This window comes from Orcinus orca, chromosome 2, assembly GCF_937001465.1.
Source record: "Orcinus orca chromosome 2, mOrcOrc1.1, whole genome shotgun sequence".
Taxonomy (NCBI): domain Eukaryota; kingdom Metazoa; phylum Chordata; class Mammalia; order Artiodactyla; family Delphinidae; genus Orcinus; species Orcinus orca.
In genome coordinates, this window is record NC_064560.1 from 201,453,103 (window position 1) to 201,464,974 (window position 11,872).

Sequence of the window (11,872 nt, forward strand, 5' to 3'; positions counted from 1 at the left end):
TCGAGACATAGGTCTGGGTCTGTGGTTCCTTGTGCCAAGGGCCAGATGGACAAGACCAAGGGGCTCTGTTGCTGTCCCAGGAAGTGGCTGATAAGCTACAAGGAGCATGAGAAAGGCCCAGGTGAGAGCCACCAACACAGGCAACCTTGCTGTCTTCAGGGTCCCAGGGCATAGACCTCCCATGTTAAATGGGGTTTGGACCAGCTTGTTATATGCTGACACATCCAATCATCCGTCCATCCATCCATCCATCCATGTAACCATTCAATCACCTACCAATCTATCCATCCATCCATCTACTCATTCATCCATCCACCTGTTCACTCACCCATCCTTCCATTCATTCATCCATCCACCCCCCATCTGTCCTTCGGTCCATCCATCCACTTCTCTGTCCTTCCATCTGTCCATCTGTTCATCCATCTATCTGTCTCTTCGACCATCCGTTCATCCATCCATCCATCCATCCATCCATCCATCCATCCACCTGTCCATCCATCCGTCCATCCATCCATCCACCCATCCACCTGTCCATCTGTTTGCCCATTTGTCCATCCGTCCATCCATCCACCCACCCATCCACCTGTCTGTCCATCTTTCCATCCATCATATGTTCTGTGACCCATCCACCTGTCTGTGCTGTCCGTCTGCTGGCTCCACCCTCATCTACTGTCTCTTCCGCCTCCCCCTCTCTTTAGAAAGCTCCTGCTGTGGGCAGGTCCTGGTCCCTTGGTGGCTGGACCACCTTCTCTGTGGCAGCACTTCCCCAATTAATCCATTGCTCCCCCCATTGCCCTTTGGTGACTGGACCCTTAAGAAGGGAGCAGTGGCCAGGGTGGGCAGGGGTGTCCACCCCACCTTGGCCCTGGAAGCAGAGAAAGGCAGCCAGAAGGCTAGGTCCCCTGGGAAGGCCCAGAAGGTGTCTAAACAAGAGCAGGGGCCCCGCTGCCCCCTTGTGGGAGCCCTTGTGCAGGTGTCCCATGGTGGTCACGGGACTGTCCTTCTAGGTTCGGTCTCCCTGACCTTCCCTCCTGCCAGGAGCTCCAAGCAGAAGCTGTCTAGGGGCCCTGGGTGATAGCTGTCTCTAACCCCTCTCCACCCCAGCCCCCCACCCCGTCTATGGTTTGGGGCTCAGGAATGCATGGGAGACTTGAATTTGCAGACCAAGTGGGGAGCAGGTGATGCCTGAGAGGGGTCTCTCCAATCGATCCCTGAACTGTGCCCAGCTGGGTACACAGGGAGGCCTGAGGCCTGGAGGGACGTGAGGCAGCAGGTCTGGGCCTGGGGAAAACCCTCTGGGAGCTTGGATGAGGACTCCTCTTGCCTTCCTGGAGCTGGTTCTGGGCTGTCAACTTCCTGCACCTGCAGGGCTCAGACGTGTGTGTGTGTGTGTGTGTGTGTGTGTGTGTGTGTGTGTACGTGTGCCCGCGTGCATGACCACGAACACATATGAGAGTACGTGTGCATGTGTGTGCGCACCCCTGTGTACATGTGCAGAGCAGTGGGATGTGGGGTGGGGAAGGCTGTACCCAGGTGGGGGGGCCCCCTTTCCGTGCGGTCAGTGGGGCCGTCCTGCACTTCTGTGTGCTGTGCCCACAGAGGGCCCCTGGAATCCAGCCCTCTGCCCTCGCCACTCCTCCTGTGCCCCCCTCTGCGTGACGGCACCAGCCCGTTCTCTGGCCGCCAGGCTCCCCTCTCCCTCGCTCACGCCTCCCGGCTGCCCCTAGAGGCAGTTTCCTGAAATACAAGTGACCAAGTCACCTGCCCCTGGGAACCATCGTGGGGCCACTCTTCTCAGGACCCAGGAGGCTGTGCCTGTCTCGCACATCTCAGCCCCAGTTCGACGCTCACTCCTGTGCTCACACTCGCGCACAGCCATGAAGGCACGTCCGGCGTCAGGCTGAGGGGAAACCAAGGCCTAGAGAAAGTCGGGGCAGCAGCTGCTCTCTCCTCCTGGGTCCTGCCCCTCCTGGCGTGTGCAGACCCCGAGCACGGACAGATAGGCAGCCGGAGGGAAGCGCAGAGCTGCTTCAGGCGAGCATGGAGTTTATTCAAGGGGCGGGTGGGGCGGGGGCACGGCTCAGTAGCAGACGCCGTCCACCTCCGACATGACCACGGACACATTCACGTGGGTGGGTTTACCCGCCAGGCGGTCGATGGTCTTCTGGGTGAAGGCCAGGGGCAGGGCCTCGTGGCCCACCATGCAGGAGAAGGACTCCCCCTGCTTCCAGGCCTCGGCATCCACGCGCAGCACGCTGGTCACGGCGAAGGTGGGGACACTCTGGTTGGGCTCAGGCAGGGACCTCCAGGTCAGGTACTTCTCGCGGGGCAGCTCCTGGTTGCCCTGCAGCCACCGCACCAGCACATCCTTGGGGCTGAAACCTCGCACCAGGCACGTCAGCGTCACCATCTCATTGAGGGCCAGCTCCTCCGACGGCGGCGGCAGCAGGTGGACCTCTGGCCGGAACGTGTTCACTGGAGGGCAGAGAGCAGGGTCAGGGGTCTGGGCAGGGAGGAGAGTGCCCCCTGCCCCCTGGGCAACCCGTGTGGGGGGTGGGCGGGAGCTGGAGGGTGGAGTGGGCTCAGGAGTGCACCTCGCGCACTGTGTAGTGCCCAGCTGCCCACTCGCGGGTCAGGGCCTACCTGAGGGTTTCGTGATGGTGGCGGTTAGCGAGCCCTCGGACTCGGGGTGGGTGGCGGTGCAGGAGAAGGACTGTCTGTTTTTCCAGGGATCGGCGCAGCCCGGCAGGACACTGGACACACTGAAGCAGCCGCAGGAGTCAGGCTTGGGCGGCTCCTGGATGGCGTTCTTCCCACCTGTCGGGTTCCAGGTGAAGGTGGCGCCCTTGGGGTCTCTCAGGCCACTCAGCGTACACGTGAGGCTGGCATTGGAGCCCAGGAGCAAGTCCTCAAGGGCCGGTGGGTGCAGGGACAGGCTGGCCTTTCCGCACGAACACTGCACAGCTAGAACTGAGAGAGAAGCCAGAGCAGGTCAGCGAGCCCCTCCGTCCGCCTCCCTGGCCTCCACCCCCAGCCCAGGCCCCTCTTGGCCACCCGCTGGGCCTCAGCCACCTCTTGTCTGAGGGGAGTGCCCACAGGGATGCAGTCAGGGAGCTGGGTCAGGGTGACACCATGGGGGACCCGCCCCAGCCTGCCCTCTGACCTTGGCAGGGAACTGGGCAGGAAACTTGGCAGGGCACGTCCACGGTCTGGATGGATTTGGAGAGGTGCTGCACTTGGCATTTCACAGACTTGTCTGCTGGGCACTGGTTGGCTGGCAAGGTCAGCTGGCTGCTCATGGTGTACAGGCCCCCGGCCTGAGCAGGGGGGAAGTTCCTGATGGACACGCCCTTGCCGCTCTGGCTCCAGGTCACCTTCGGTGGCGCTGACGGGAAGAAGCCCTGGACCAGGCAGGCAATGACCACCTGCCCGGCTGAGTTTTCGCTCCTTAGGCTCAGTGGGAAGAGTCTGGGGCTGGTTTCAGGCACTGAAACACATGGTGTGTTGTGAGATGGCAGCCTTCACGCTGACCAGACGCCCGACACGGCCCCATGAGGGCAGGACGACGCCTGCGTTTCCTTAACACACAGAGAGTCAGTGACTGCCCCAAGGTCACGCAGCTTGCACGCGGCGCACCCGGGGTCGGCAGTGGCCACCTGAGTCCAGCTGAGCCATTTCTGAATGCGCTCCTTGGGACTCTGAGCATGTGGACCACACACGCTCCTCAGACGTGAGGCCTGGCTGCTCACACGGCTCTCCCACTGACCAGCTGAGTCTGTGTGTACTGTCGGAGCCTCAGCTGCCCTCTGTGCAGTGGGCACGGTCATGCCCTTCCCCAGGGTGTGGGGTATCGTGAGAAATGGGCCCAGAGAGAGGGCAGAGAAAAGACAGAGAAGCCTGGGCTTGAAGCTGAGTCTGCATGGGGGCCAGTTTGTCTGTCCTGGGGCTCAAGCTGGGGAGGAGAGGGGGCCTGAGAATTCTATGTCCCCCCTCCCACTTCCTGGGTAAAAGTCCCAGTCCAAGCATCTCCCCCCACAAAGCACCCCCCGCCCCCGCCCCCATCCTCCTAAACTAGCAGTTGACTCCCATGGACTATCGGGAACTTTAGGCTGGAGGCCCAATTCCAAATCAGTCCTTCTGGGATGCCCCCTGGGCAGCTGGCTACAGAGGGCACGGTCTGCCCTTGACCTTTCACAGTTCCCTTCCGGTCAACTGGTGAGGGGAGAGGGGAGCACCACATTTGCACCCTGAGGCTGCATGGCCCTGTGTGCCCCCGAGAAACAGAGGGGGCTGTCTGGCTGGAAACCAGGGCTCTGGGGGTGACCATGCTCAACCCACTGTCCCCTGTTCACCTCAGGCACTAACCCAGTCCACCACAGTTCAGCTCAGCCCGGCCCAGCCCAGCTCATTTCAACCAAGCTCAGCCTAGTTCAACTGAGCTCGGCCCAGCTCAACTCAGTTCAAGCCATTTCAACCCAGTCCAGCCCAGCTCAGCCCAGTCCAGCCCAGCTCAGCCCAGCCCAGCTCAGCCCAGTTCAGCCCAGTTCAGCCCAGCCCAGCCCAGTTCAGCCCAGCCCAGCTCACCTCAGCCCAGCTCAGCCCAGCTCAGCCCAGTTCAGCCCAGCCCAGCCCAGTTCAGCCCAGTTCAGCCCATCTCAGCTCAGCTCAGCCCAGCCCAGCCCAGCTCAGCCCAGCTCAGCCCAGTTCAGCCCAGCCCAGCCCAGTTCAGCCCAGCTCAGCTCAGCCCAGCCCAGCCCAGCCCAGCTCAGCCCAGCTCACCCCAGTTCAGCCCAGCTCAGCTCAGCCCAGCCCAGCCCAGCTCAGCTCAGCTCAGCTCAGCCCAGCCCAGCCCAGTTCAGCCCAGCCCAGCCCAGTTCAGCCCAGCTCAGCTCAACACAGCCCAGCTCAGCCCAGCCCAGCTCAGCTCAGTCCAGCTCAGCCCAGCCCAGTTCAGCCCAGCTCAGCCCAGCCCAGCCCAGTTCAGCCCAGCCCAGCTCAGCTCAGTCCAGCTGAGCTCAGCCCAGCCCAGCTCAGCTCAGTCCAGCTGAGCTCAGCCCAGCCCAGCTCAGCTCAGTCCAGCTGAGCTCAGCCCAGCCCAGCCCAGCTCAGCCCAGCCCAGCCCAGCCCAGTTCAGCCCAGCCCAGCCCAGTTCAGCCAAGCTCAGCTCAGCTCAGCTCAGCACAGCCCAGCTCAGCTCAGCCCAGCACAGCCCAGCCCAGGCCAGCCCAGTTCAGTCCAGCTCAGCCCAGTTCAACCCAGCTCAGCTCAGCCCAGCCCAGCTCAGTCCAGCTCAGCCCAGCTCAGCTCAGCCCAGCCCAGCCCAGCTCAGCTCAGCCCAGCTCAGCTCAGCCCAGCCCAGCTCAGCTCAGCCCAGCTCAGCTCAGCCCAGCCCAGCTCAGCCCAGCCCAGGCCAGCCCAGTTCAGTCCAGCTCAGCCCAGTTCAACCCAGCTCAGCTCAGCCCAGCCCAGCTCAGTCCAGCTCAGCCCAGCTCAGCTCAGCCCAGCTCAGCTAAGCCCAGTTCAGCTCAGCTCAGCCCAGTCCAGCTCAGCTCAGCCCAGTCCAGCCCAGCTCAGCCCAGCCCAGCTCAGCTCAGCCCAGCCCATCCCAGCTCAGCCCAGCCCAGTTCAGCCCAGCTCAGCTCAGCCCAGCCCAGTTTAGCCCAGTCCAGTTCAGCCCAGCTCACCTCAGCCCAGCCCAGCTCAGCCCAGCTCAGCTCAGCCCAGCCCAGCCCAGCCCAGCTCAGCCCAGCTCACCTCAGCCCAGCCCAGCCCAGCTCAGCTCAGCCCAGCTCAGCCCAGCTCAGCCCAGCTCAGCCCAGCCCAGCCCAGTTCAGCCCAGCTCACCTCAGCCCAGCCCAGTCCAGCCCAGCTCAGCTCAGCTCAGCTCAGCTCAGCCCAGTCCAGCCCAGCTCAGCTCAGCCCAGCTCAGCAGAGCCCAGCTCAGCGCAGCTCAGCCCAGCCCAGCTCAGCCCAGCCCAGGCCAGCCCAGTTCAGTCCAGCTCAGGCCAGTTCAGCCCAGCTCAGCTCAGCCCAGCCCAGCTCAGTCCAGCTCAGCCCAGCTCAGCTCAGCCCAGCTCAGCCCAGCTCAGCTCAGCTCAGCCCAGCTCAGCCCAGCTCAGCCCAGCCCAGTTCAGCCCAGCCCATCCCAGCTCAGCTCAGCCCAGCCCAGCTCAGCCCAGCTCACCTCAGCCCAGCCCAGCTCAGCCCAGTCCAGCCCAGCTCAGCTCAGCTCAGCCCAGTCCAGCCCAGCTCAGCTCAGCTCAGCCCAGTCCAGCCCAGCTCAGCCCAGCTCACCTCAGCCCAGCCCAGCTCAGCCCAGTCCAGCCCAGCCCAGCTCACCTCAGCCCAGCCCAGCTCAGCCCAGTCCAGCCCAGCTCAGCTCAGCTCAGCCCAGTCCAGCCCAGCCCAGCTAAGCTCAGCTCAGCTCAGCTCAGCCCAGTCCAGCCCAGCTCAGCTCAGCTCAGCCCAGCTCAGCCCAGCTCAGCTCAGCTCAGCTCAGCCCAGCCCAGCCCAGCTCAGCCCAGCCCAGCACAGCCCAGTCCAGCCCAGCTCAGCTCAGCTCAGCTCAGCTCATCCCAGCCCAGCCCAGCTCAGCCCAGCCCAGCTCAGCCCAGCTCAGCTCAGCCCAACTCAGCCCAGCTCACCTCAGCCCAGCTTAGCACAGCTCAGCCCAGCTCAGCCCAGCTCAGCCCAGCCCAGCCCAGCTCAGCCCAGCCCAGCTCAGCCCAGCTCAGCCCAGCTCAGGCCAGTTCAGCCCAGCTCAGCTCAGCCCTGCTCAGCTCAGTCCAGCCCAGCCCAGCCCAGCCCAGCTCAGCTCAGTTCAACCCAGCTCAGCCCAGCTCAGCCCAGCTCAGCCCAGCTCAACCCAGCCCAGCTCAGCTCAGCCCAGCTCAGGCCAGTTCAGCCCAGCTCAGCCCAGTTCATCCCAGTTCAACCCAGCTCAGCTCAGCTAAGCCCAGTTCAGCTCAGCTCAGCCCAGCCCGGCCCAGTTCAGCCCAGTTCAACCCTGTTCAGCCCAGCTCAGCCCAGTTCATCCCAGTTCAACCCAGCTCAGCTCAGCTAAGCCCAGTTCAGCTCAGCTCAGCCCAGCCCGGCCCAGTTCAGCCCAGTTCAACCCAGCCCAGCTCAGCCCAGCTCAGCTCAGCTCAGCCCAGCTCAGCCCAGCTCAGCACAGCCCAGCCCAGCTCAGCCCAGCCCAGCTCAGCTCAGCCCAGCCCAGCTCAGCTCAGCCCAGCCCAGCTCAGCCCAGCTCAGCTCAGCTCAGCACAGCCCAGTCCAGCTCAGCCCAGCCCATCCCAGCTCAGCCCAGCTCAGCCCAGCTCACCTCAGCTCAGCCCAGCTCAGCCCAGCTCAGCCCAGCCCAGCTCAGCCCAGCTCAGCTAAGCCCAGTTCAGCCCAGTTCAACCCAGCTCAGCCCAGTTCAACCCAGCTCAGCCCAGTTCAGTGCAGCTCAGCCCAGTTCAGCCCATTCTACCCAGCCCAGCTCAGCACAGCCGAGCTCAGCTCAGCCCAGCCCAGCCCAGCCCAGTCCATGTGTACAGCACCCTGATCTGTGTCTTCTGGGTCAATGGCCATCTGCCTTTCTCCTTCTTGTCTCTGTATTGGTACCTCCCCTCCATCCTCCCGCCCCAGGAATCTGTAGTATGGCCTGGCTGTGGAGGAGATGAGGCCTGATCAGCTTCTGGGACCCACCTGCTCAAGGCTGCCGGCGGGTCCAACACAGCTGGGAGAGGCCCACGCCTTTTGGCCGTGTGGCCATGCCCTGCTGGTCCCTGTGCCCACCTGCCCAGAGGCGCTGGAGTGGGGAGGGAGAACAAGGCCTCGTCCAGTCCGCTGATGGCCGTATGGTCTCAGCCGACCCCTGCCCCGCTCTGGGCCATTTGCGCTGTGAGGTGAGGCCGATGCTGGGAAGGGGCTGCGTGACGGTGTCTGGCCCACAGCTGGGGGTCACTCACCCACTTCCTGTCCCGCCAGTTGCGGCCGCATGCCTCCACGTCATGTCTGGTCTGTGGTCTGGCTGTGGTGGTACCAGGTGTGTGTGGCCTGGGCTGTGGGACCCCCAGGAGCCTGGCCCTGGCCTGAGGCCCTGTGTGTGCAGGTGGGTGCCGTGGTGGCGTGTGTCTCCACGGGGCGCCCACGGGGCTGGGCTGGTGGCCGAGGTGCAGAGAAGCAGAGGCCGAAGTAGACAGAGTCAGGGGCTTAGGGTTCCTGAGGGAGAAATAGTCCCCGAGGTGCGGGTGAAGTGAGGGCCGCAGGGGAGGCTTCACGGGCCGGCAGGGCGGAAGCCCCAAGGGACAGCCTCGCCAGAGTGACCGCAGTGAGCAGGCCCCATAGACCTTCAGGCCACAGGGCGGCTGTGAGGGTGGGGGAGCCACCCCTCCTCCACCAGCCTCAGCAGCAGTGGGGCCCTCGACTGAAGCTGGACAGGGGTGTGGGCCCCCCCGCGTGGAGCCTGGAGTCCTGTGGTCAGGGTGGCTGAGGGCCTGCCCCCGCCTGCATCCACCCAATTCCCTGCCCGGGGTTCTCCCACCCACGGGCCCTGCCGGCTGCCCAGCTGCTCGGCCCTCCCTGGTGCCCCTCAGGAGGTGGTCCCTGCCCGGGCACACGAGGGGCCATGGGGCCTGCACCTGCTTTTACATGTTCATTCATTTCTTCACACCCAGAAGGTTCTGGAGCTACACACAGGCACCTATGGTCCCCTCCCGGGAAGGACACCATTGCAGGGAGAGTTGCAGGCAGGTGGAGGGGGGAGACCAGCATTTCCCTGGGGGTGGGGTGGGCCCAGGAAGGGAGTTGGGCCCAGGAAGGGAGTTGGGGCAGGTGGGCTGGGAGGGGGAGATGGAGGGAGGAAGGGGGGCCTGGGGCAGGGCACCAGGTGGGCAGACACACCTGGTCGGTCAAGGGACTTCTGGGGTTTTATCACAGACCCTGGCACACTCACAGCATCGGCCACGAGGGGCACTTCCTTCTGGGCTGCTGGACTCCGGGCCACCCCACGCCCACCGCTCTCACGAGCACCAGCGGCTCCTGCATCGTGGTTGATTGGCCCTGAGGATCCTTCCTCTTGCCGGCCCGTGAGGTCCTGGGGCCCTGCCCCTTCCGGGGGTCTGAAGCTCCGGTGTCCCCTGGAGCCGCCCCGAGGGAGCTGGAGGCGTGGGACTCGGGGTGAGTGCTGGGGCAGTGCCTGGCGGGAGTGGAGGAAGCAGAGGGCGGTGTGGGGCCGGAGGCCTCTCTCTCCTGAGGCCGGTGTCCCCCACGCAGACAGCACTGCCCTGCTGTGGGCACAGACGGGTGCGGAATGTGGGGCAGAAAGAAGAGCTAGGACTTGAGGCGGACGGATGTGGGGTCTTGCATGACCTGACGGTCGCAGCGGTTGGGGGAAGGGCCTGAGCCCGAGTGGACACTCTTGTTAAGACCGATGAGCACCTCTGGGAGTCAGTGGCTTGCTGAGCGCGGGTCCAGTTGGGAGGGAAGAGCCGGGATGGGGCGAGTCCTCCCCGGGCTTCTTCGGAAGGAGGAGGGGCCTCGGCTTGGCCAAGGCCGACTGGCTGGTGGTGAGTGTCCTGGGGCCGCGACGAAGGACCTCACACTGAGGGGCTTGAACCAACAGAAATTCAGTCTCGCACTCTGTAGCCAGACGGCCGAGATCCAGGTGTCCCAGGGCCCTGCTCCCGTCAGCAGCTTCAGGGGAGGGTCCTTCCTGCCCCCAGCCTCTGGTGGCCCCAGGTGTCCCAGGCATCACCCAATCTCTGCCTCTGCCCTCATATGACCTCCTGCCCTGAGTCTGATCTCTCCTCCTCTGTCCCTTGTAAGGACGCTTCTCACTGGATTTAGGGCCATCTGGACAATCTCATCTTAAGATCCTTAACTTCAATCGCATATGCAAAGACGCTTTGTCTGAACAGGATCACCTTCACGGGTTCCAGGGCTTAGGACGTGGACATAACTTCTGGGCCTGGGGGCACAATTCCGCCCTCTGTGGTGGGTTGATGAAGAAGAAAGAGGAGGAGGGGCGGAGGGGAGCCCGAGAAGGTGGGGCCCTGCTGCTGGGAGGGCGCATGCGGCACGGCTGCTGGGAGCCCGGCTGGCTGGCTGGGATGCGTCCTGCTTTTCTCTGCGGGCCTGCTCTTGGGCTGTGCTCCCACTGTGCCAGCCCCTGTTCTCAGAGAGACAGAAGTGAGCGATCCTGAAGTGGGATCTTAGTTCCCTGCCCAGGAATCGAACCCGGGTATCCTGGATGAAAGCCAGGAATCCTAGCTGCTAGACCACCAGGGGCCGGAGGCTAGAAGGAAAGTTGCCCTGGCTCTTGCCCTGTTTGAAAGCAAGAATGTTTCACGGAGGCAAAAACTACAAAGCAGGTATAAAGTTTCTTTTTTTTTTTTAACATCTTTATTGGGGTATAATTGCTTTACAATGGTGTGTTAGTTTCTGCTGCATAACAAGGTGAATCAATTATACATATACACATGTTCCCATATCTCTCCCCTCTTGCGTCTCCCTCCCTCCCACCCTCTCTATCCCACCCCTCCAGGCGGTCACAAAGCACCGAGCTGATCTCCCTGTGCTATGCGGCTGCTTCCCACTAGCTATAGAAGCACAGCACAACATGTGGGCTAGAGAAGTAACCTATTGAAGACAGGAGGAGGCAGAAATACTCACCTGGAGAGAGAGGGTGTGGGCGTCCTCCCTGATGAGAAGTGAAGGGTGCTCGGCTCGTCTGTACAGCGCGGCTCTCCCGGATCTCTGTCTTCCTCTGGCCCATTACCTCGCCTCTTTACCCACATCTGACCTGCCCTAGGGCCCTCCTGACAAGTTTGTATCTTTTTGACAAGAAAGATTCCAACGCGGGCTTCCCTGGTGGCGCAGTGGTTGAGAGTCCACCTGCCGATGCAGGGGACACGGGTTCGTGCCCCGGTCCGGGAAGATACCACATGCCACGGAGCGGCTGGGCCCGTGAGCCATGGCCGCTGAGCCTGCGCGTCCGGAGCCTGTGCCCCGCAACGGGAGAGGCCACAGCAGTGAGAGGCCCACGTACCGCAAAAAAAAAAAAAAAAGATTCCAACGCAAAGGCTAGCGGGAAGTTTGACAACACATTATGGGCTGGCACGCCCTCCCTTTTTGACCCCCGAGGAGGCTTCCTGCGCATGTGCAGTCGGGGAGCTTTCCCTGACCTCAGGAGCGATAGACGTGGTCGTCTTATCTCTTTACTCCAGCAGGGCTCAGCTCCTGCCACTGACTTTGTCCTTGGAGTGTCAGGGAAAACAGAGCTCCAGCTTCCTCTGTTGGCACGCTCCAGCGGCTCAGCCCAGGGGCCCATCTGTCTCCTGCTTCACCACCTTTCTTCCCGACTTGGGGAAGATGCGCGTTGTCCGTGTGTGACGACGCCCAGCTTTCAGGGGCCCGCGTGGGCTGAGCCCTTGTTGCCCTCGCTCTGGATTCCATGGGTGGTCTCATGATCCGGGGTGCAAGTCAGAGAAAGGGGACACTCAGCTCTGCCCCCGGGGGCTCCCAGCTCAGGAGATGGGAGGAAGGCCCCTGGACCTCGGCTTGAGAGAGCCATGCAGGTGGGGGCCGGTCTTGGGGCCTGGTTTCTGGAAACTGTGTGCGAGTCTGTGTGGTATGAGTGTGTGAGTGTCAGTGTGAGGGGGCAGAGCAGAGCAGGGCTGTGCCCTTGACCTTGTGTGAAGTGCTCTACTGCTCCTCTCATGTTCTATTTGAACCAAACACTTGGGCTCTCTGGACAAGCCTCAGAATTGCCCAGTTCTGGGTTTTCTATGCCCGACCTCCACAGGCTGCACGGTCCGTGTCGGAGTCCGCGGGATGCCTGGTCTCCCAGTGCAGATGGAAGCTCTCTGAAGGGCCTTCGCCACAA

General features: G+C 63.0%; 1 gene segment (V, D, J or C); it reads right to left on the minus strand.

The window, feature by feature from the left end:
- Positions 1 to 2,028: 2,028 nt before the first annotated feature.
- Positions 2,029 to 10,762, minus strand: LOC105748029 (immunoglobulin heavy constant alpha 2-like). The segment is given in 5 exon segments: positions 2,029 to 2,475; positions 2,644 to 2,964; positions 3,164 to 3,487; positions 9,004 to 9,184; positions 10,724 to 10,762. Coding segments are annotated over 5 exon segments (1,260 nt in total).
- Between the last annotated feature and the right edge of the window lie 1,110 nt (positions 10,763 to 11,872).